Source organism: Hermetia illucens, chromosome 3 (assembly GCF_905115235.1).
Source record: "Hermetia illucens chromosome 3, iHerIll2.2.curated.20191125, whole genome shotgun sequence".
NCBI classification, from domain to species: domain Eukaryota; kingdom Metazoa; phylum Arthropoda; class Insecta; order Diptera; family Stratiomyidae; genus Hermetia; species Hermetia illucens.
In genome coordinates, this window is record NC_051851.1 from 151,286,183 (window position 1) to 151,309,638 (window position 23,456).

The 23,456-nt window shown below is 44.4% G+C and overlaps 2 protein-coding genes across 2 annotated transcripts in view; one reads left to right on the forward strand and one right to left on the reverse strand.

The window, feature by feature from the left end:
• LOC119651725 overlaps positions 1 to 23,456 on the forward strand; it is a 613,458-nt gene that overhangs the window by 418,608 nt on the left and 171,394 nt on the right. The window lies entirely within an intron of this gene.
• Positions 3,044 to 23,456, reverse strand: part of LOC119651727 — a 118,763-nt gene continuing 98,350 nt past the window's right edge. The window contains exons 9-12 of the mRNA XM_038055454.1: positions 21,740 to 21,999; positions 9,300 to 9,377; positions 9,021 to 9,153; positions 3,044 to 3,607 (exon numbers count right to left, since the gene is read on the reverse strand). Of these exons, the coding sequence (XP_037911382.1) occupies positions 3,119 to 3,607; positions 9,021 to 9,153; positions 9,300 to 9,377; positions 21,740 to 21,999 (960 nt within the window). The 3' untranslated portion in view covers positions 3,044 to 3,118. The remainder of the gene's footprint in view (positions 3,608 to 9,020; positions 9,154 to 9,299; positions 9,378 to 21,739; positions 22,000 to 23,456) is intronic.

The window sequence follows — 23,456 nt, forward strand, 5'->3', positions numbered from 1 at the left end:
ACTGAGCTGTACTCACAACAGGAATTCTCCCGAAATATATGAGTCCCATGGTACCAGTATACCCCTGGTAAGGTTTCATGGCCAATTGCCACTTCAGATGAGTCCCCGTGCAGACTCGGGTCTGATTGCCCTGATTAGGCCTTTAGAGCATTCGCCTACTGCATCACGGCCGGCAAGCTAAAGTGAATACAGTGTCTCCCTGTGCCACCGCTATGGAGGTTCTCCTCGGCCACTTGGTTTTGGTTCAGCCGACAGGGTTGGCGCCCCGTCTTCCTCACCGCCACCTCTGAGCACCTATCCAGAGGACATGAAAGTCCTGGGGGGTTTAATGTGAGTACCTGCCGTGAAGGCATAATCCCACGGTCCTCTTCGGACACGGATTGATTTTGGGACCACAATCAGAGCCCCGCCATGCAAGCACAGCGGTCCTGGTTTATACAGAGTGCAGGCTCAACATTCATACCAGTGGATGCGAGGCCTATCTAACACCTCTGCCGCAACTAAGGAGTACGGCACCCGAGTTGTACAGCGCAACTCCACGCTTGAGCTCCGAGGAGCTCTGCCGCGATGTAGGCATAACCACAACCACCATGAAACTCCCACTAGGGGGCCAATCGCAAATAACCGGGCCGAGAACACATCCTCCAGGAATTCTCCTGGAGCATATGCTCTCAGAGGGCCATCCGATAACCTCCGGTGAGGCTTCGTGGCAGAGCCATTTCAGATGAGTCCCTTGCAGACTCGGGTCTGATCGCCCTCCTAGAGTACGTGGGGACGGAACTCCCCAACGGGTTCACTGTCCAGAAGACATGAAGGAATTCAGTGGACTAAAGCATCTTCATTCAAACACCTCGAATATGCTGATGACTTTTGTTTGCTCGGGTCATGGACCTTGGCCAAAGGGCTTTGAAAAGAGAGGCAAGTAGAGTTAGACTGAAAATAAACATCAATAAAACCAAGGTTCCTAGTCTGACGGGTCTTCTCGCTCTCTCTATCTGCCTTAATGAGCAGAGCGTCGAAGGTATCGATCAATTTCTATATCTAGGAAGCATGGTTATTGCTGTCTTTGGCGCCGAACTGAATGTTAGTCAACGTATGAACAATTTCAATTATCTCTGTTTCTCGTAAATCTACTGCATTCTTTGACATTACATGTACATAAGTTGTCAATATTATATTAAAGTGAATGGTTTTACCTACTTAATTTGCATCTACTAAGACTGTACAAGGATGCGGTTTCCGACTTGTTTACTTTTTATTTGGGCCACCGTTTGGCCTCCCAGCTTTCGCTGACAACGTAATCAAAACCTCACACAAAAACGGCAAATTATGCTGATAGTTTAAGACTCAACTTGGAACCTGGCAACTGTTAACAGCCGAAGTATCCCCTTGAGTTTCCCATGCCCTTATTAGCAAGTTTCGCAGCATCCGTATCCAAACAAACTAGCCAGTAGCCTTTCAATAAAAGATAACAGCGGAAAAACCCTTAATGAAATGTCAATAGAAACCAACTGAGGCTGCCGATCCAACTTCCTCGAAAACTTACTATAAACATAAAATTATTCCCGAACCATTGGCCCCCATGCTCAGTCAAACTTAATCCAACAAAACACCACAAACTCTGGCAAACGATAGAAAGTTTAATTCATTTAATCGAACACCAAAAACTTTTCCGCACCCATCACGGTTGGGTGATAATGAGTTCGGCAGAAGGCGGGTATTGCTTCCATTTGGCCAGGACCAAGTCATACCCGAAGTAATTCGCAGGAAGGAGTGCAATTATTAACGTCCTTTTACGCCAGTGTTTAATTCATGTTGAATCATTAACTTCTTCCGGGCTGCTGCCACAGCCGCTTCCAGGTCCACGACTAATCAATTTCATTTCATTTTATAGTTTTTCGAAGACGTCGCCGTCCTGGCAGGACGAGAAGCGAAATAGCGTCGAGAACATCTTCAGTAATTGCGGAAATTGGTACCTTAGCAGAAGTTTCTGGAATTTAATTCAATCAAAAAGTCATTGAAATACATTTTCTATGGAGGCCAGCTAATCTGAGGCTCAAGAGCGTCTCCTTTGTTCTGCACCGGAATCATGTGCCGGCGAAACCAGAGGAAGGCTTTGAGCGTGTAATGTTTCCTCGACTGACCGACCCTTGTCACTAAACTTTATTTGCTCGTTTCGCTCATTAATTTCAACAAATAGACCGCAATAAATTTGCTATAATTATGATAAGCTTTCTTATCACAAGTCTAGCATCGGACGAGGACCATCGCGAAAGGGCTTTCGCCTACTCACAAACTTGTTATCTTAATTGAAAATCCTTCGGGGACAGCAAAAAGGTGTTTCTACTTTTCTAAATAAATGACATAAAAAAAAACTGACTGGCGGCAGGTCAGGACCTTTTTGGAGCGGACACCGTACAAAAACCAAAACGAAAATTATTTCTCCTTTTTGCCGCCGATCCTCTCAAGGAAAATATCCTTCCGAGACCATGGGAGGACCGTCCACCTGGGAACTTTTTATATCCGTTCAAGGATTCATTCAAGAGCGATTTGTGTGTTGGTCGCTTTTCGCCTGCTTGAACGGCACTTTCCTCTCGAATTTCATCGTTACTGTGTTGAAAACTTACATCCTTGCAGGGACGAGGAAATAGTGCTTTTACTGGAGAGAAAGTTGCGAAATCAGATTGAAGTGGGCCAGTCTGGTCGTTTGTTGGAACTTCTCAACTCTTCCGAGTACAATCAAATCCTTTCAGAGAGTTGATGGATTTATAATTTATTCCGTCGCATATTTTAGCGGTTAATTATGTTTGGCATGTTTGGATAAGCTTCTCCAGAGGAAAAAAATTAATTAGCTCGGAAAATGCTTGGGGTTCAATGGTCGCTCATCAAGTGGGCAATTAAGTCCGTGGTTGGTTTCCAGTGAAAAGAAGAGACATTCCCTTCGTCTGAACACCGACAGCAGCGTAAAATGGGTCATACCACGTCAATTTGAAAATTATGGGAAACAAAGGGATAAGAAAGCAGTTAAGGGAAGCACTCAAAGTGAATGCAACTCGGTAATTTTATTCACTTTAAATTGGATACTAATAGTATTTACTAAGGACTCCATATTCACTGTTCACTGCAAAATATTCTCCGCCAAGTTGGCTTTCTCCTCATCGTTGCTGGATAAATTTTGGCTTAGTCTCTGAGCCGACATTCCAATCGAATTCAGGACACTTTTAAAAGATGAATTCCGTGAGCCTCTATCGACCCGGGATGGTTTCGCTGGGGGTTGATTTTGCTCCATAATTGTCGGCATGAACGAAGTAAGTTGAATTCCGCTGTTGTGCAGATCGTTTGGTGTCACCAGATTTTGTGGAAGGGTTTTACTGGAACGCCCCAATACATTTGAGAAAGACCTTGACAAAGTTCGACGCCGGCTAAGACGACCCGATGGTGTCCTGATGATCTTTTCCGGGTTATTGCGCTCAAGAAGTAGCGTGGATACCAGCTTGTCCAGCAGTTTAGGATCTGCGTTGTAAATGGATGTTTGAGGAGTGGCATGCCCACTATGTGAAGTGTGCTGGTCTGCCGAGGTTTCGGAGAAAGGAAGACGGCGTGTAATCTGTGTGTGAAGAAAAGATAAATTATCATCAATTTCACTTAAACACTAGAGTGAAAGCATAACAACTTCTCTCGTTTTGAATATGCATCTAGGATCCTAAATATGGCAGCTGTATGCCTTAGACAAGTAGTACTGCTCAGGATGACAACTGAGGCAGAGCAAACCAGCCAAAAAATGGGAGAATTTTTCCAGGAAGCTATCCTCAAAGAAAAGTGATCACTTTGGTCGTAGTACGTACGCGTAGTACCTCTGTATCTCATCCATATTGCAAATTTAAGGAGAATTCTTTTTACATTTTAGTCCCTATCGCAATAATAATAATTAATAGGTTCACACTCAAATAGAGTTGTAGTCCCAGCATAGGGCTCCCCTTCGGATACCACCTTGTCGTGGTGAGGAGCCTATGGTAGTTTACTACTACACTAAGGGTATTGAAAAACACATGGAGATGGAGGCTTCAAATCCACCCGCGACTCTGAGAAATCAGGTCGTGGCCGAGGCACGGATTTTGGAGGCCTCACCTAATTCATGTTCCCCCACGGCGAAATCTGTGGAAGACCGGGTCTCCACTTCAGTGGAAAACCTGCACCCGGTGTCTCTTAATGAGAGGAACTGAAAACCTGATTATGGCCGGCCTGTTGGTGACACCGTGTATAACCTGCCTAACTCTTCCAAAAATCCAAAAAGGAAGACTCGGCAGAATGAGACTTCAATCGCAGGCTTTTTCTTCTGCCTCTACCAGGAAAAACGGAAGAAAGTGGTGATCTGGGTGGAACTGGTCTAATTAGGGTATATGGAAACAGATCCATGCAGCCCGGACACGGTGAACCTAGGAAGGCTCCTAGCCAACGACAACGGAGGGCACTGCGATAAAAGGCAAAGTTTCCTGGGAATGAGGACATGAGCGTTTCTATACCACCAAGTGTGGCAATATCCAGAAAAACTGGACGCAAGAAAGTGGAACTTTCTACGAAAGGTGAGGACAAACTGGTATCCCCAGTGAGATCCACAAGGCTGGCAAACTTGCTGGAGTGTCCTTATATATTTCTGATGTAGGAGCCATGAGTTCGTTTTAACAAAATCTATGGTATTGGATCAGTGAAGAGGATTAGGATCTTCTTTAATGGGAGATTTTCGAGACCGAGGGCCAGCGTTCTGATGTCAAAATTGTTAGAGGCAACCATGTTGAGACAATTCTGTTCCCAAAATCATGTTGCGGTGAACTTACAATACCAGGTTAATGATAAGAGGAGAAACGTTATAGTTGCCTCTGCTAACTTGCCCTATGATTCTTTGTGTCCTCCGCCGACGCAAGAACTACGGGATCTGGTAGTGTTTGCAGAATCAAGTGTCCTTGAACTCTTAATAGGTTGTAATGCGAAAGCTCAGCATATTTTTTGGGGCAGTAGCAGTAGCAGTGCAATCGTAAAGGGGAAAAGCTGCAAAGGCTTAGGAAATAAAAAAAAACTCTCACAGCTTATGAGCTGTGTAGGCGGACTTTTGCCTCGACATGGGGACTTAGGTCTCAGGTTGTAATAGGGATTTATTTTGCTAGCATTGCGGTCAAAGCTCTAACTATACAAGACCATGATCTTGCCAGTCCTCATGTATTCCTCGGAGACTTGGGTTCTTAGCAAAATCCAAAGAATTTTTGGCCCCTTACATGAGGACAATTCCGTAGTCTACATAACGACGAAATCTATGAGTGACTACGACCGACTGGTTGTGGATAAAATCCGGCTCAATAGGTGACGGTGGGCGGGTCACTTAATCCGTATGGATGAGGATGATCCAGCCCGCCACCACCTTCACCAATGTACGTAAATTTTGTCCATTACTATTAACCAGAGCACCGGTGAAATGATTCACAGTTCTGATCAAGCGGTTGCCTCCCAGATCCGGCCGGATTATCCTGGTACTTAGCATTGATGTAATCCGATGCGTGAGATACCCTTCCAATCCAGTACCGGTCACCACCTCCTTGATGGCTTTGGTACTAACGTTCTTAAAAGCTCCCTCTGTATCCAAGAAAACAGCTGCTAGGGTATATTGCTTGTTCTGCAGCGACCGCTCAACCGTGCCAATTACCTCGTGGAGGGCGGTTTCTGTGGAGTTTCCTTTGAGGTAGACATGCTGGGACTTAGAGAAAGGCGTTCTCTCCATAATCATCCTTAAGTGAATGTCCAGCACGCGCTTTAGGATCTTCAGCACGAAAAAGGTTAGGCTGATTGGTCGAAAGTCCTTCGTAGACCCATGATCGCGCCTGCCCGCTTTTGGTATGAAAACCACTCGTGCACACATGCAAGACTGTGGTACGTATCCTAAAGAGATGCAGCTCCGGTAAATCTCAACAAGCCACGGCACAGACTTTTCCTGCTGCTCTGTAGCATGACTTTGATTTATATGCGGAGAAGCTGTTTATAGCCCAGCCGATCTTATCCTCGATAATTGCCGATTTGATAGTCTCGCACAGCTGGGGTGGCCGCAAACCCTCTGAACAAGGTTCTGACTCACAGTCCTCCTCGCTGGCGAGAAATCAGCAGCTCCAAGGTTCCGCTAAAAGATTCCGTCCAGAAACCTTCTGACTTTTTAAGAAAGGATAGGCTTTTATGTTCCTTGATCAGGATCTTACTGAGCCTCGCGGGCTTACTGATGCTTTCGATATTTTGACAATAGTCTAACCAAGACCGCCTCTTGGCGGTCCTGATCGCCCACTTGTACTTCTTCAGGCAGTCCTTGTATGGCTGCAAATATTTTTGTTTGTAGCAGACGTTGAAGATTTCTCTGGTCAGCTTCCTAAGGCTGGAGAGATCTTCATTTCACCACGGTGAAATTACTGTACTTAGTAGGGCATGAGACTTTAAAGGCGGTATCGAATGCCTTTTTCAGAGCCCAGTTCGTCTCTGGTAGCAATCTTACCAATTTGCGCACCGGACAGTTTGTTCTTAATTACTTGACCAAAAATTTCTCCAGTCGATCCGCCTGGAGTCTCTGAAGGGTTTGGAGACCTCTGTGGTGAGATCTTGACTGAAAAGTATTCAACTGTGATCAAAGAAGGATCCCTGGTCAGACACTCTCCAGTCCTCCACCCTGAGAATCCCATTGTCGGTTATTAGGGTGATATCAAGGACCTCTTGCCAACCATCACAGAGGAAATGGAAGGTTGGTGTACTGCCCCTGTTACACATCGATAGGTTTGAAGTAATAACAAAATCAAAGAATAACTCGCTTCTCTCGTTTATTTCCGAACTGCTCCAAAGCGCATGCCTTGCATTGGCGTCGCAGCCTATCAACAAGGTGGCTTTCTTTGTTACTATGGTTTTCGTAAGATATTGTAGTTCTTCTGGCGGAGCTGACCGATCGTGAGCTATGTAATAATAATAATCGTTGGCGCAACAATCCATATTGGATCTAGGCCGTGAAGTGTGTTAGAGCACTTCATTCAAGACCGTAACGGTACACTACAGTATACTGTAGGAGGCAATGTGGTCAGCATTACGCTCGCCCGAGATTATTACCCTGATTTGACTCAGGTACTCATTCACAGCTGAGTCGACTGGTATCCGACGTCAAATCACGATACAAATTCCACTGTCACCAGTGAGATTTGAACCGCGACCTTCCGCACGACAGCCTTGTGCTCTAACCACTCAGCTATCCGGACACTAGCTATGTAAGCCGAGGAAATATACACGTTCTCTGCCCCCGCTTGCTCCAGCGTGACCACGACTAGGTCGCTGGAACTCAGGTCCGGACACCGAAAAGCGTGCAGACTCCTCCTCACAAGAATACATGCTTTAAGTCTATCCTGATCAGCGTTTCCTATGCTGTGGAATAAATTAAAATATTTCCTTTGGAGCTCTTTGATAGTTCGGTCGCCTCCGACCCAGGATTCCTGTATTAGCGCGATGTCGACATCTTCTTCTAAGAGAAGGCAAGCAGATAGGCTGAGGCGCACTTCGAGTGCTGCAGATTTATCTACGCTATCCTCAGCATCTGCTTGGGTGTTGGGTTCGTCAGTTTCCGTCGGACCGTCGATCAACAGCTCCTCCAAAAGCTCGTTGGTGGCGTCGATTGGATTTAGGTCGTCGTCCGGTTTTGCAGAGCGGAACACTTTTGCTTCTACATTCCATATTGCGAACCGCATTTTATAGTCGGCCTTTTTCAGTGCTTCCAGGCACTCTGCGTTTATACGGAGTAGTAAAGGTTGGCTGTATGTCTGAGGTTCCTTCTCCTTGATAACAAGCCAATCATCCACGGGAATCCCCAGTTTTTGAAGGCGCAGAAATTGGACGAGCTTGTCCCTATTCATGCAGACCTTCGATAACCAGATGCGAGCAACCGGTTTCCTGGGAATCTCGTCGTAAGGGATGACCTTGAGATTTACGCTGATCTTAGCGACGCACGAACCGAGAAAGTCCCTAGAGAACTGGTCCACGCAAGCTATAACGTGGAATCAACGGACCACCTGAGAGGAATCACAGCTGGAGATGAGTCCCGCGTGTTTGCCTTCGGTGTCCAAGAAATGCTCAAAGGCCATCCCCGACAGCCTGGCCTCAACACTGGTCCACATCTCCGGAGCTAGTTTGCCGCTACCAGAATTGCCACCCGGCAGCGCCGGCGAAGGGTTTCGCAGCTCGTGGCCCATCGGCTGACTGTTGCTGTCTAACATTCTGTCTAACTTTTCGTTAATTTTCCAAGCGAGATACATTGAACCTTTCCAACGAAAGAAAACCTTTTTGCATCAAAGAATTCCCTAGCCTTTTTGCAATTGATTACAAAAGACCATTTTGTGGTCTGATCTCAGCCAAGGACTCACACAGGAGTAGGTTCTGGCCGCATGTTGTAGGCTTTTTTTCAACTTTTCAAAAGTTAGGCATGTTCAAAGGCGGTGGAAAGTGTCATTAAAATGTGAAAGTTGTTGACTTCCTTCTTCCTAGAATATCTCGAGCATGCTGAGCCTACGCAATATCCTAACGAGTCAATTCCCTTTGATTTCTGATGTGCAAAATGTGCATATTAATATAAAAAAAATCATCTAATAATTCAAATTAATTGTGTTGAAAAATGTTTACCCTAGAAAAGAAGCTCCTTGAATTCCAGCGTCGCCATCTTAAATTTTCCGCGTGAAAAGCCTCATAATCATAACTTTTCAGTACGCACATCATCGCATATTAAATTTAATTAAAAATCCAGAAATCATTGGGAATTATTAAAAAAATATTTCAGGCATAGACATAACCAGGACGAATATGAAGGACGTGACCCGTAAACATTATTGAAAATCGACGGCAGAGAAATAATTCCCAACAATATTTTTACGAGTATTTTACAGTTGACTGAATGAATGTAGTAAAAAGGAAGCCTCGGTTCATGCCAGCACGCCTGAACACACACACATACACAAACATACCTCGCCGACAGCGTTGCTGGAATAGCTCATTCTTTTAACTTTCCGGAATGTTTCGTCGTGGGATGCCTCCTTGAAAGCCTGCTCTAGGGCGGCTTTCATCTCAGCCGTTTTCGGTTCATTAAGTGCCGAGTATCTGAATGGGAGATGCGGTAGCAGATATCAGAAGATGCGTGTGTGTGTCATGCAAAAATACAGAAAAAGGACATTAGATTAAGGATGCTAATACATCCGTTTTGTTCCAGACAATTTACCCCGAGTGACTCGGAGGCAATTACTTACGCAAGTGTTGATGCCCGCTTGCCACGAATCGTGGACCGATTGGTCTCCCTTGCGGTCCGGATGTCGGTCTCCCAAAACCTGAAAGTAAATTTACATACACATAAATCAAAAGGAGTCGGCAAGGTATGCCAAACTATAAATCACGAGGAGTCTATGAACTTAAACGGGCTATCCTGGACAAACTTTCAAGCCAGCGCTTCGTGTCGGAAGCAAGGTCACTTCCCGACCTGCCTCTCGATTAAACAATGCTCAGAAAACTCCTTAACTTTGGCCGAACTACTCCTTTGCTGCATCATTTTGGTTTTCCTGTTCCACAAATGTTTCCGCTGTACACACATTCGCACAAGGATATGTGCTTATTTTCAATTATGTGATTGTCGTGCAGCTCAAATAAATTTCCCTCATTTCTCCCCCGACCAATAAGGAAGGAAGTGCTCCAAGGACCCCAATATATTGCAACTCGTGCATTTGTACAAATATTTGCTCAGTTGCACCGAAGAAGCAGAAAAACTATTCATTGTGGGACATCTTTTGTTATCAATGTCGCTATTGGTTCTATGAGGAGTCCTGGAAAAACTGTAAGGAGAAAAATGACTTTCAAAACGATGATTCAATCAAGGAAAGCGGAAGGAAGGCGAAGAATGACAAGATGCCATCGGCAAGGATACAGATGCATTGTTGCGTGAAGACAGTGCACGGAGTTCGGGGAATCGTTGCATTTATATCTTGATTGGTGTATTGTTTTGCAATTGTACCTTCTGTCGCTTGTTTCAGCACAAAAGGATGATGTTCCAAGAAATGCCTGATGTATCCATACAATGGATCTGTAGGTAGTCCCACTAGGATATGATGGATTTTCAAAGAACAACAGAATCTGTAAACCTCAACACTGTAGCATTGTCCTTGATTCATGTACGATTGGTTTCATTATTACTTTGCCTGGAGCGAGATTCTTCTTCTGCTTGTGTGACTCCTGTTTAGTCAATACATTGGTAATTTGGGATTGGAATCATTTGCAGTTATCTTGTGTCGATTTATCTATTTTCGGTCAACTGCTGCCCATGAGCAATTACCGATTTAGATCTGTAGAATTCAACTTGGACATAGTTTTATGGCTATACGATGCAGGCAATTGAGGGAGCATTTATGGATGGGAGTAAGTAAATGCACAGCATTTTAGATGCAAGTATCTCCTATTGTTTGCTTTGATTTCATGTATAGAAAGTGTGACAGTGTCCGGGCTTCGTACCCAATGAAATCCTCTTCCATTGGGAGCCTATCTCTGTTACCGTGGAAATAATATCTAGTTGCTGACCATGTTTCTCGTCCCTTACGCTTTTCATGCCTGATCACCACATTAAAGCTCCTTTCGTATCTCACTCATGTCAACTTTTCCTGTATTGTATTTTGGGAGTCTTCGTTCACTAGAAGAACGCCTCTCCAGCTCCTCCTTATCATTCCAAATTTGGGACAATGAGTATTACGTGACCCGAATTCTCAGGTACCACTCTGCACTCCGAATAGTCGAAAGGGTTACCTAGTATATATTTATGTCTATCTGCTGGTTCAATACTTCCTGTTCGACCCACTCTTCACCGCAAAAGAGCGATACAGAAGTCCAAGGGCTATCCTTGAAGGCATTTCATTATTTTTATTACTGCTTCCTTTCAAGTTGCTCTTCAGTAATCGGTATTCATAATTAAGGAACTAGTCGTTTTTCTACCCCGTCCCTGATGGAGGGGGGGGGGGGAATGCACACCCATATGGACAGCACACCGACGGTTGCTCAAACTCACTGCCTCGTTCCCTCAAGAACGCAGCCTCAACGTCGTCGATCAGTACCAACATCAACGGAGCACCAACCGGTACCAGGTCTGCCTTAATAATGAACTCCAGATATCCCGGTTTTGCGCCGAGATTCACCAATTTGATACCCCTAAAAACTGTTTGGCGTCCTGACCTACGCCATCTCAGTTAGGATCTGCCTCGTGTTCTTTTTCTACCATAGATATTCTCCTTATAGACTTTCGGGGCTGGATCATCCTCATCCATACGAATTAAGTGACCCGCCCACCGCAACCTGTTGAGCCGGATTTTATCCACAACCCGACGCTTGTGGTATTGCTCATAGATTTCGTCGTTTTGCAGGCTACGAAATCGTCCCTCCTCATACACGGGGCCAAAATTCTTGGGAAGATTCTTCTCTCGAACGCGGCCAAGAGTTCTCAATTTTTTTTGGTATGAACCCAGGGCTCGATCTGGATGAAAGTAGACTGTACATCTCTGGTTGCTCTACCCATAATGTCAATATCATCAGCGTAGACCAGCAGTAGGATGGACTTGAAAAGAATGGCGCATCTTGCAATGACATTTGCATTGCGAATCACTTTCTCCAGGACCAAGTTGAAGAGGACCCATGATAGGGCATACCCGTTATCTTAGAACGCTGTTGATGTTGAATGGTATTAAGAGTGATCCTGCTGCTTTTATCTGGCCTCGCACATTGGTCAGGGTCAGCCTAGTCAGTCTTATCAAATTCGTCGGGATACTGAATTCCCTCTTGACCGTGTACAGTTTTACCCTAAGCTGTCATAGTCGATGAAACGATGGTGCAACTGATGTCCATATTCCAACAGTTTTTCCATCGCTTGCCGCAGGGAGAAAATCTGACCCGTTGCTCATTTGCCTGAAGTGAAGCCTCGATCTAGCAAGATAGAGGATAATATCTTATAGATTGTATTCAGCAACACAGGACAGATAATGCCTCTTTGCCAGTTGTCAGGCATTGATTCGCTGTCCTACACCTTGAGCATCAGTTGGTGTAGTTGGTGACCGCCATATTTTACCAATTCGGTCATAATTCCATCGGCTACTGGCGACTTATGGTTTTTAAGCCGATGAATTGCACGGACTGTTTCTTCTATACTTGGTGGTGGCAGTATTTGTCCGTCGTCTTCAGTTGGCGAGACCTCCAACTCGCCGATAGTTCATGAAAATACTCAACCGATCGCTCCAATATGCCCAATCTGTCGGAAATCAGATTTCCCTCTTCGTCTCGGCAGGATGAACATCGAGGTGTGTATGGCTTCATCCTGCTGATTTGTTGGTAAAACTTCCGCGCCTGGTGCGGTTGCTCTCTGTACTTTCCGAGTTCACAGACCTGTTGGTTCTCCCAGGCTTCCTTTTTCCGTCTGTGAAATCGCTTCTTTGTTCGACGGGCTTCGTGCACGCGTTCTTTGAGAATACAATATTACTCAGTATGCAGCATTCATCCGTTCCATTGCTAGCTTACATTCATCGTCAAAGCAGCCGCTCCGACTCTTTTTGAGGCTGGCGCCAAGTATCTTTGTGGCCGTATTAATGATAACGTTCTTCAGGTGGTTGTGAAGATCATTTGTTGATACTCCATCTCCAGGATCTCTGTTGACTGCGACTATTGCGGCATCCATTTCGTCCTTATATGTATTACGGAGTTCCGTGTTGTGGATGGCTTCAGTATTCACTCTCACCTGATTGTCAGAGGGGATTGTAGGTGGTGTTGTAATTCGAGCCAGGTGCACTTTGCCAACGAGATGGTGGTCCGAGCCTTTATTGACCCCCATATATGTTCTGACATTCATCAAGGCTGAGAGGTGGCGACGTTCAATCAGCACGTGGTCAATTTGGTTGAAAGTGGCTCCGTCTGAAGAGGTCCATGTTTGTTTGTGGAGCGTTTTCCGCGCAAACCAAGTATTTCTAACAATCACTGAGCGCACTACTGCTATCTGAATAATTCGCAGTTCGTTATCATGAATACGAGCTCCTTCTCCATCTATCTTCAAGCATGATTTTAATATCATACTTGGACAGGTTTGGAGGGTCTCTTCAACTGTCTCGTAGAAGGTATCCTTCTCTCTGATTCTGCAGTCTCGTTTGTAGAGGCCTGAACGCAAAAGCAGAGTGCACAGCTTTTCATTTATATTTTCAAAGCCGATAACAGCAGGTTCCACTTTCTGGCTGACTAAGAAACCTACTCCAAGCACATGGTTTACTGGATGGCCGCTATAATATATGATGTAGCGGCTCTTCTCCAGGAAACCGCGTCCATCGCATCACCTGCAACACTGTTACATCACCTTTATGTTGCGAAAGGGTATCGGCTAGCTGCTCAGCAGGATTCGGTTTGTACAGGGAGCGCATGTTCCATGAGAAGATGCGCAAATCGTTAATCCATTGTCGTTGCCGGGTTCGTCGTTGTAAAATCCATCCTGTCCGAGGCTCCTATTGTGGCTTCGTAACAAGTTGTTTTCCGTGTAGGATTGTCAGCCCTACTCAACCCCCAACCTGGGGGACCAGTTGATACAATTTGTCCCGGTTTTACGCGTGGAACACTCGCCTTCATCTTTCTGCGTCTACAGTTATTCATTAAGAAAGAACTCCCAGCGATCAGCACGTGGAGGTGGAGATAGGGTTCGGTATAAAGCTGCTGATTTTGGTTCAGCAGGCGATTCCCACATTTTATGCTCCATTGTGGGTATCAAACCATATTTCGCCTCGGGATCTGTACTACCCTTTGACCGCCAACATTATCAACAATAGCGCTACTAAAACACTCCTTAATGTGTGTGACCTATCCACTGTCATTTCCGCCTTCCGATCAAAACGCGTATGATTCCCAGGCCTGTGCGTCGACCACGTTCTTCGTTTGCAAAAATATCAGACCTGCGTACTCAGGTAAAATGGAGCTTTTGAGTGACAGTGGTGGTCATTTTCCATGTGAAACTCCTACATAGCAACACAAAGAGAACACTAGCGCAGAACAGTCTCAACTTGATTTTAGTGTTGAGATAATATATATAGATTGTACACAAGGCAGGTAAAAGCGCATCTAACGCTGTTAATGCGCCGGGCAAGATCCAGTTCGGCAGAAACCACGCTTCTTGGATAAAAAATTGATCGATGCTTTCGATGCAGAGAGGAAAAGTGCGATGACCGATCAGACTGAGAGCCATGGTTTTATTGGTGTTTATCTTCAATCCAACTCCGTTTGCCCCTCTTTCCAAATTCAAAGCAACACCTACGCCCCGTTCAAGAGTAATCAATTATCATCACTGTAGGCGAGGTCGTTGAGGAAGGATGAAGCAGCATGAACGTCACCAATAATAGGAAGCAATAATTTTGGTGACAAGATGAAACCTAGGCGCACTCCGCTTTGGACCTCAAAATCCTCTGAGATTTCACCTCGGTGCAGCACATGACATTTCGCCCCTTCATATATGGTATATCTCCAAAAATGGCTTTTAGTTCCTCCGGGACCCCCTCCTGCCTAGAGCACGCCAGATGCTTTCCTGCTCACACTATCAGAGGCCTTCATGAAATCGTATCCCTGTTTCAAAATGATTCACAGGGTGTTGATATAGTCAATGTCAATGTAGTAGGATCTGGAACGGTAACCAACCTGATCTCAGCCTATCAAGCTTCCCTGACATTCTTTCATGAGTTGCAGGATAATTTTAGCTATTATCTTTGCGATGGCAAAAAGCACGCTGATACCCTTCGGGTGCCTTTTCATCCCCCTTTTCCATTCTCTGGAAAAGATTTCGGATTCCCAAGATTTCCGTACGAGTGGAAGTAGCAGATCTACAGTAGTTTCATGTGCAACAATAAATAACGCTGCGGAGAAACCGTCATGCCCAATAGCTTTACTCTGTTTGAGTTCATTTATCGCCGAAATGATTTCTTTTCTCCCTGGAAGAGCAGTCGGTATCCGTATGTTTCGGTGACTCGGCATTTCTTCCAAAGGGGAAACCTCACCAGGCATGATACGGTTAAGAGCCGTGGTGAAGTGTCCTTTCCATCTCGTCAGCTACACATCATCGAGGTTAAGATATCAACCATTAACGTCCTTCACAGGACCATAGAATGATTTATGACCACATGGAAGCTGTTTCGTGATGTCGTATACGTTAATGAAATCATTGCGTTTAGTGACACCTTCAGCTTCCCTGACTAGCCCAATAGCAAATTCTCTCTCGTTACATTACAAACTACGTTGATTTTCCCGCGATCCCGCTCAGTATCAGAGTTTGAGCACACCACGCCCACCGGCACTCGCAACGGTCAATAGAGCCTCGAACCCCTCCCGTTAGACGATCCGTTCCACGTTTCGGCAGTCAGGCAGATCTTATTATGCCCGTTGTTGAAGTTGGGGGTTGGATCCGTCCAAACCTGCAAGAAGTGGCGGACGCAACGCGCAAGCCAAGACAAATGACCATCATGATCATGATCATGATCTCCTTCGAGGTCGGTGTATTTACCTTTCTTGTTAGGCACATCGGGGAGACAACTCGTAAATGAACTGCTGACCGCAAAGTGGTCAATCTGATTGCTAGTATGGCGTTTGTCAGTTATGGCACGGATGTCGATTTAGTGGAAGCTGCAAAAATTAACAAACCTCCCGTCGCCAAAACCATGCTTCCGTGTCCGACCAAGGTGTTTTTGGGGATAACCTTGGCATTTAGCTACCATCGGCTTTCCTACCAAGCGGGAGAAACAAGCATGCCCAAAAATACGTGTTAATAGTTTTATAGGAAATAAATCCCTTACACTGGTTGTCTGTAGAAGAAAATACATTGTTACTTTATCGAGCAAAAATTGCGGGTAAATTGACTGTGGTCTTCCTAGTTACCAGCAAAGGTATATGGGTTGCTTATCATTACTCCATCCCTGATTTGTAATGTCCCATAAGTCTTGTTGTTGGTGATATCTTTTCCGTAGGTATGCTTTATAAGCCTTCTATCAGCTCCTAAATCTTCCAGATTAATTTGACTAACATCATTCGTACTTAAAACGGTCGTTAAGGTCGCAGACAACTATATTAGAAGTAACGTCCTAATACACACTCCTCTACATCAGTGTCAATACTCTTACCGAAACTGCCCTATATTAGCTGACAGATGTAGTAGGCAATGCCATTTTTGGCCACTGAGCGAATGTTCAATAACACATCGCACACCGAGATATGAGATGCCCTAGTCCACAAGGGAGTAGGAAACACCCAGGTCTTCTGGATTGGCAGAATGTTAAAGAGTAACTAAATAAAAGGACGACAGGTACAAATTCTATTGTGATGAACACTAGTCACGGTTGTCCATAAGGTGGGTTATTATCAACATTATGTGGTGCATGGTAGTTGAGGAACTCTTAGAAGAACAGACACTGGAATACAAGACCAGGGCTACGCTGATGACATTCTTCTAACCTGTAGCGACGAATATGAGGATACTCTATGTGACAGAGTCAAAACTGAACTACGAACCACTAGCAACTGGTGCATGCAGGCGATGCTGTGCGTAAATGCAGTCAAGACCAATATAGTTCCATTCACTAGCAAGAACAAGCTTGATCACCTGAGAGCCACTAGCTTACATGGCATGGAATCACACAAGACCAAAAACTTCTCTGGAAGATACATGTTGAAAACATATATTGGAAAGCTACAAGGACTCTGATGATTTGCAGGCCCATAGCGGGGAGAAATAGGGATACAATCCGAGGATATTATTTTGGATATTCACTGCAATCGGAGTTTGAACCCAAGCGCTCAAAAGATTGTTTAAAGCTCACCAAGGAGAACCTCCAGACCGTAGTGAAAATACTCACTGGTCACTGCAGGCTAAACTATCATCTGGCGAAGCTAGGGATATCTACGGAGTCTGTAAATTTTGTGAGGACAGTGATGAAACCTTCTCTGGGGCAGTACCTGGCACTTCTGTAAAGCAGGCTGAGGCAACTGGCAAAATGCTTAATACCAGATGCCAAGGTGAAACACTAGAGGACATAAAAAAAATTCTGTTAGTTGTAGACTTCAAAATATTATTCTTCGAATTCACACAATCTCAGCAGATGCCGGATTTTACCTAATACTACCACTAAGTGCCAAGCATTTAGACTCGGACAATCCTACCTTCTTAAAAGGTAAAGGGGCTACCAGGGGGGCAGATACTTTCACTAGCCTACCAGCTTAGTGAGAGTATCTACCGAGAACTTCTCGAAACATCGAACATGTATGCAGAATGGTGTACTTCTGCGTGTTTTAAACCAGGCTGTATGAAAGTCCCGGGACACCAAGGGAAGCCAATATTATGACAATTGCAAACATATGGTTACACTCAGATGCTTCTGTCCCATGTGTTTAAACAAACAGCACGTCCCGTTTGTTGTGTGGTGTCTGGCGATCAGTTACAACTTGCCGGTCCCAGTACACGCTGTAAGCAGATCCATCGAAGCACCACTTGTGACTGATATCGGTAAACCGGAAATTTTTTCTTGGTCAGTCCATACTTGTATGCAAAGTTTCGATGGACCACCTTATATACAGCATTATGCCTGTTCGTTTCTTGCACCGGCGCTATAACAATGCCGCTAAAAATGAGATGGTCCAACGTCTCAAACGCCGAACTACACATTCTGCACTGGTCGTTCTCCACCTGTTCTTTCATTAGGAGCTTTTTATAAACTCGGTTGGCGACCACTCCATCTTGCATGGCACACATAAATCCTTCCGAGAGCTCCCCAGCACATAGCCATCTATTCGACAGATGCATATGGACAAATGGAATGGAATGGAATGGAATGAGAGATCGATCCTCCAAATTAAGGGGAGCCAGCCTAGAGTTTGCCTTACAAACTGCCGCCTGAGAGGGGCTCGCCTGCACTTTGCTGTAAAAATAAGCGCGCAGCAAGTCGGCTTGGTAGTGATGTTGTGTCGCAGTGTCAACCACGCGACTGTCTCCGATGCCGCGAGGCAGGTTCATCCGCTCCACGACAGAATTTCGATGATGCACTCGAATATAATATTGCGTATCCGCCGTTAGATGTTTTCCAGATCGGTCTCCGTCCACGAAAATATTCCAAACGCATACGTCAATAAAGGAATAGCCAATGCATTTAATGCCCTTATTTTACTCTTCCCTGAAAGATGCGATTTCAGTACCAGTTCCACCGGTAGCAGAAATTCAAACAGCAGGACTTCCTTCAGATCAGCAACTCGAGGATAGATTCCTTACATAATTCCTAGGTATTTGTCGAACTCTACGTCGGTCAAAGCCTGGATGTAGAGATCACCAATGCTTTTCCCAGCATGGGGCTTGTGATGACCTTTGCGGATGCACTGTCAAGGTGGTATGCCACCCTTTCGTGACTGTCGCTAATTTATTACGTTGGGATCAATGCGTTACAGCTGGGTACATCAATTAGCCAGGTATGTGGGACGCTCTCAAAAACTTTGGCGTAATCGATATAGCAACTAAAGAGATTTCTTTGGCCTCTAGTTGTCTGTCCTACAACTACCGAGTCGATAATGAGTTACTATTAGCGACCCATTAATACAACGCAGTAGCCCTTCTGTTCCTTGGACTAAAAGCTGTTCTTCTAGAGGTCCTCATTCATTCTTCCACTAATAATGAAGGTTATAAATTTGTAGAGGGTCGGTAAGCAAATAATCGATATTTGGGCTACAGGGTACTGTGTCTTTTTTAGAGACAACTGACTCCATACGACAGAAAATTTTTTGTTAATATCTCCAGAATTATAACTACGGGTATTTCACTGGGGATAGTATAGCGCCGATAAACCCTCTGCACTTTGTTCTTCAGCAATCTGCTGACATTGCCATTGTTGACTTGAGTCAGCCTAGCAAAAACTTGCTTCAGTGAGTCATGTCGATGTTCCAGGCGATCTTTCCATGGTAGATCTCTTTGATCACTCAAGGCAACGCCAATCTTCTGGCTGGGCAGTTTGACAGCCGTAACTGTAAAACAATACACAGTAGCGCGGTAACGACATATCGACCACAGTCGATCTATTTCTGAGAATTATATATACGCTCTTTGGAATTCGTCCCGAAACCTAAGCGGAGACTTTGGCCGACGGTGAAGAAGAGTCCTTCGGCGAATACTGAAACTGATACCCTCAGTGCTGCGTAACTTATGCCGCCACCTCTACCCCCATTGACTCTTGGTGCAGGTTGCCACTATAAACTCAAGTCGAACACGCTCCCTGATGATGGTGAGATTTTGTCGATGCGAGAAATGAAGCGACACTGCTCTGCAACCCACGGAACAGTCACGTGCGCGTATTGCAGGAAGCGCTCGACGAAACTCTGGTACAACAGGAGGCGATAAAAGGCTTTATCTGCCCCGCCGTTGTTATTTCGTAGTGAGAACGGATGATAACAAGGTTCATTTCCCCAGTCCACTTCATCCACAGCCTGCGCGGACTTGCTGAAGTGGTCGCAACAGACTGTGGGGACACAACTGCGGTCGAACTGCCCCATAATTAGCGGTTTCGATACCGTGCTGTCCATTACGGGTACCCGCCCCGGCCACCAAATCAGACGACCTTATTATTATTATCAGGCCCTTTCCAGACACGACCGATCCCCATGAAACATTCACTACTACTGTCAGTAATAGTGATCTGCCCAGGGCTGAACAATTTAAATATCTCGGGTCAATGATCAGCCAATGGTAAACTACCTTATGAAATTGCTTCACGAATTAGCGTAACCTGGACGAAGCGGCGTTACAGAACTGGTGTCCTTTGTGATCGACGTATCAATGAGCATCTCAAATCTAAAATTTACCGGAGTGTCATCCGCTCTGTCGCCCTCTGTGGTTCTGAGTGTTGATCGACTATAAAAGACAATGAACGGTGTCTCGCACTGACGGAGACAAAGTCGCGTAATACGCTTTGATCGAAGGTCGAAATTGAGCCTTTTCGGATGAAAATGCATATCTAAACGTTTTTAGTATAGTGTCAGGTTCTGCGAAAATAATGAACAAGACACATTGCCTTAATGTTTGTAGGTTGACCAAGCGTCAAAATCGCTGGCTTTGGTTGGATTGATGGAGCTCCAACTTATAACATCAGAAGCAAAGGTGCCTATCATCTCCTAATATGAAGCTATCGCTTCTTTGTTAGTAGGATGATAACTAACATTTTTGTGCGACGAATCTGAACCCCGGTAAGCTCATTTGTATCAGCTTCATTTCCTCTTCTTGCCTCGTGTCTCATTGGTGACTTTTAACTTTTCATTATATCCATCTATGCGGTCTCGACTCGAATCGCAGAATTAAGTTGATAAGGAACAAGCAAACTACAAAAGTCCTATTTCTTGGATGAGCAACAAGGCAGGCTGGCACGTCTCACCTGCCGAGTCCATTGTTGCCCTCTTTAAACTTTTTGAGTATTTTCGTAGCTGAGTTCTCTTTAATAGACCCATTTACTCCTGATTTTGTCCTTGCGCTCCATTTCGCAAATTAAATTTATGTCACTGCGTTTTGTTTCTCTGAGGGCACCAAAGTTTGAATTTCCAAGTAATTTTAGGCCCCTAACCGTACCTAAGATCCCTGAGCTCAGTGAGTCAAGGATATGCAAATAAATGTCATTGGATCTCCAAGCTACTTAGCAGATATGGTGCATATGCTTCATCATAACACTCCTCAAGTAGTTGTCAACGGAGAAGGATATAATTGCCATAAGGAAGGAGTGACTCCTTCAGGGAAATGGTTTAGATTTCTTCCGGTCACATCATTTTACAAGAGCTGTCATGTGCATACTAAAATTCGGTGATATTAAATTCAACCGTAGGAATGTAATTATATGAAACCAACGCAAACAGGAGACAGGAAGAAATTGTGCCCGACGGTTTCTGTCCCGTAAAGTTTCCCCAAAATTGTGGTAGTTGAGGGGAAGATTGCTTTCTTGCATATCATCTCAGGTCCTCCTTGAGATGTTTGCTTACCATAAACGAATATCCATTACTCCATGAAATGTGTCAACCTTTTATGGTTTTCCAGGACGTCATATACTCACTCGTCTAAGCTTCCTCTTGATTTACGGAGTATTTAAAAGCATTAGCCATTATACCCGAAAAGTTTCATATATAATAAATTTAATGTCACATAATAAAGGAATTTACGGCACCTCGCACTAGAAAACTTATTGAATTAAGGTAAGGTCTGGAGCCGCAGTAATGTTTTAATGCCTTAAATATAAGCAGTCGGAGTGCGACGCAAACACATCAAGAAACCGTCCCGGGCACCAACCCTTCCGCTTGACAGTATTATGCTCATTTAACTAAATGCGAGTACACAAATCTCCTAAATTATATGAACGAGTATATTCACGAAATGAGCTCCTTCCAAGGATATACCAAGCTAATGCCAGTGAAAATACATTTGCAGTCATAAAATCTTCAATAATTAAAGTAACCAGAGCCAGAACGAGAGCAGGCGGGGATTCGCATCCGAAAATCGATAAACTGTTCATTTTAAGGAGCGCAAGGATATTAGAATACAAACACATTCGAGCCCCCAATGGGGACATCTTAAACAAAAATGCCTATCTCCGAACATTCCCGGCAAAACTACACATTTCTATTTCTAGGACCAACTTACCTTCTTAGATCTGGACTCGATGTGTACGGCGCGGCAACCTCCTTGATTTTAAGGACTATAATGGCTGTAATAAAAATACAAATCACATTCACGACTGTTAGAACTCCTGAAACGATTCCATTTATGAAGAACTCAGTTGGTACGTAATTGGTGTAGAGGAATTTATACGATGAATTCCCGGTATACGGCTCTCCCTGCAGATGTGGCATTTTTATGCCAGGATAAATAAGCCATATGCATGCAAGTCCCCAGAATAGACCCTGTATGAATGGCAAATGGGATGAAGGACAATTTTTGAATTTTCTTCTCCTTATTTGGTACCAAAGATGTGTTCAAACATGAGATGGGAGAAAGAGTTACATAATGAATGTGAATGTGTGATTTTTGGGGTATCAAGGTTTAAAGAGGGAAACTGAAGGATTCTTGAGGTACGGGCGAAAACCTTTGGGGTTGGGGAGTCTTGCACGTGGCGGTGATTCATGAGATGTAAGTCATTGTGATAGCCTTGAACTTTCCAAGGATGTTAACAGGCTCTCATGGAGTGAATTAATGCCAAGATTCGAGTGGAAGGAAAGTGATACATTCTGAGCCTTTTTGCTGACGCGGATGTTTGCTGTACCGTACCTTACAATGGAAAATGCTGAAGTAGTACTTTGCGTCTAGAAACGTGCTAGTGGGTGTTGAAATTAAACACTATGAAAATGGTAATATGCGAATATTGTACGTAATTAAATATTGAATTCACTTTTGAGGCATTGGATATAATGGAATTCTGGACAAGTAATTTATTCAATCAAATTACGAAGTTGTCCCCCTTCTAAGTACTAAGCACTAATACCAACGCTTAACTTTCGTGACAGAACAAGAGCTAATAGTTTTTTCCAGTATGGCTAATTTGTGTTATCTTTAATTGTTAATGTAATGTTCGTCTCTAATATTGCAATTCGCAATTTTGACAGTAAAAAATTTATTTTAAGTCGAAAGCCGGAAACTAGCCAAAAATAAAAGATTTCGTGAGCCTTTAAAATGTTTGAATTTCCCACATTAATAATCTATACTGTCTAGTGTAGAAGCTTCACAACAAAACCATAATTTTCCACATTCCGACAGCATGGCCAATATTATGGTTGCGTGTTGTGTAAAGAGAAGGGCCACATCATCAATGGCGCAACAACCGGTATCCGGTCTAGGCCTGCCGTAATAAGGAACTCTAGACATCTCTGTTTTTCGCCGAGGTCCACCAATTCGATATCCCTTAAAGCTGTCTGGTGTCCTGACCTACGCCATCGTTCGATCTCAGACAAGATCTGCTTCGTCTTCTCTTTCTACCGTAGATATTGCTCTTATAGACTTTCCGGGCTGGATCATCCTCATCCATACGAATTAAGTGACCCGCCCACCGTAACATATTGAGCCGGATTTTATTCACAACCTGACGGTCATGGTATCGCTCATAGATTTCGTCGTTATATGGGCTACGGAATCGTCCATACGCATGTAGGGGTCCAAACATTCTTCGGAAGATTTTTCTCTCGAACGCGGCCAAGAGTTCGCAATTCTTCTTACTAAGAACCCAAGTCTCCGAAGAATACATGAGGACTGGCAAGATCATAGTCTTGCACAGTAAGAGCTTTGACCCTATGGTGAGACGTTTCGAGTGGAACAGTTTTTGTAAGCTGAAATAGGCTCTGTTGGCTGCCAACAACGGTGCACGGAT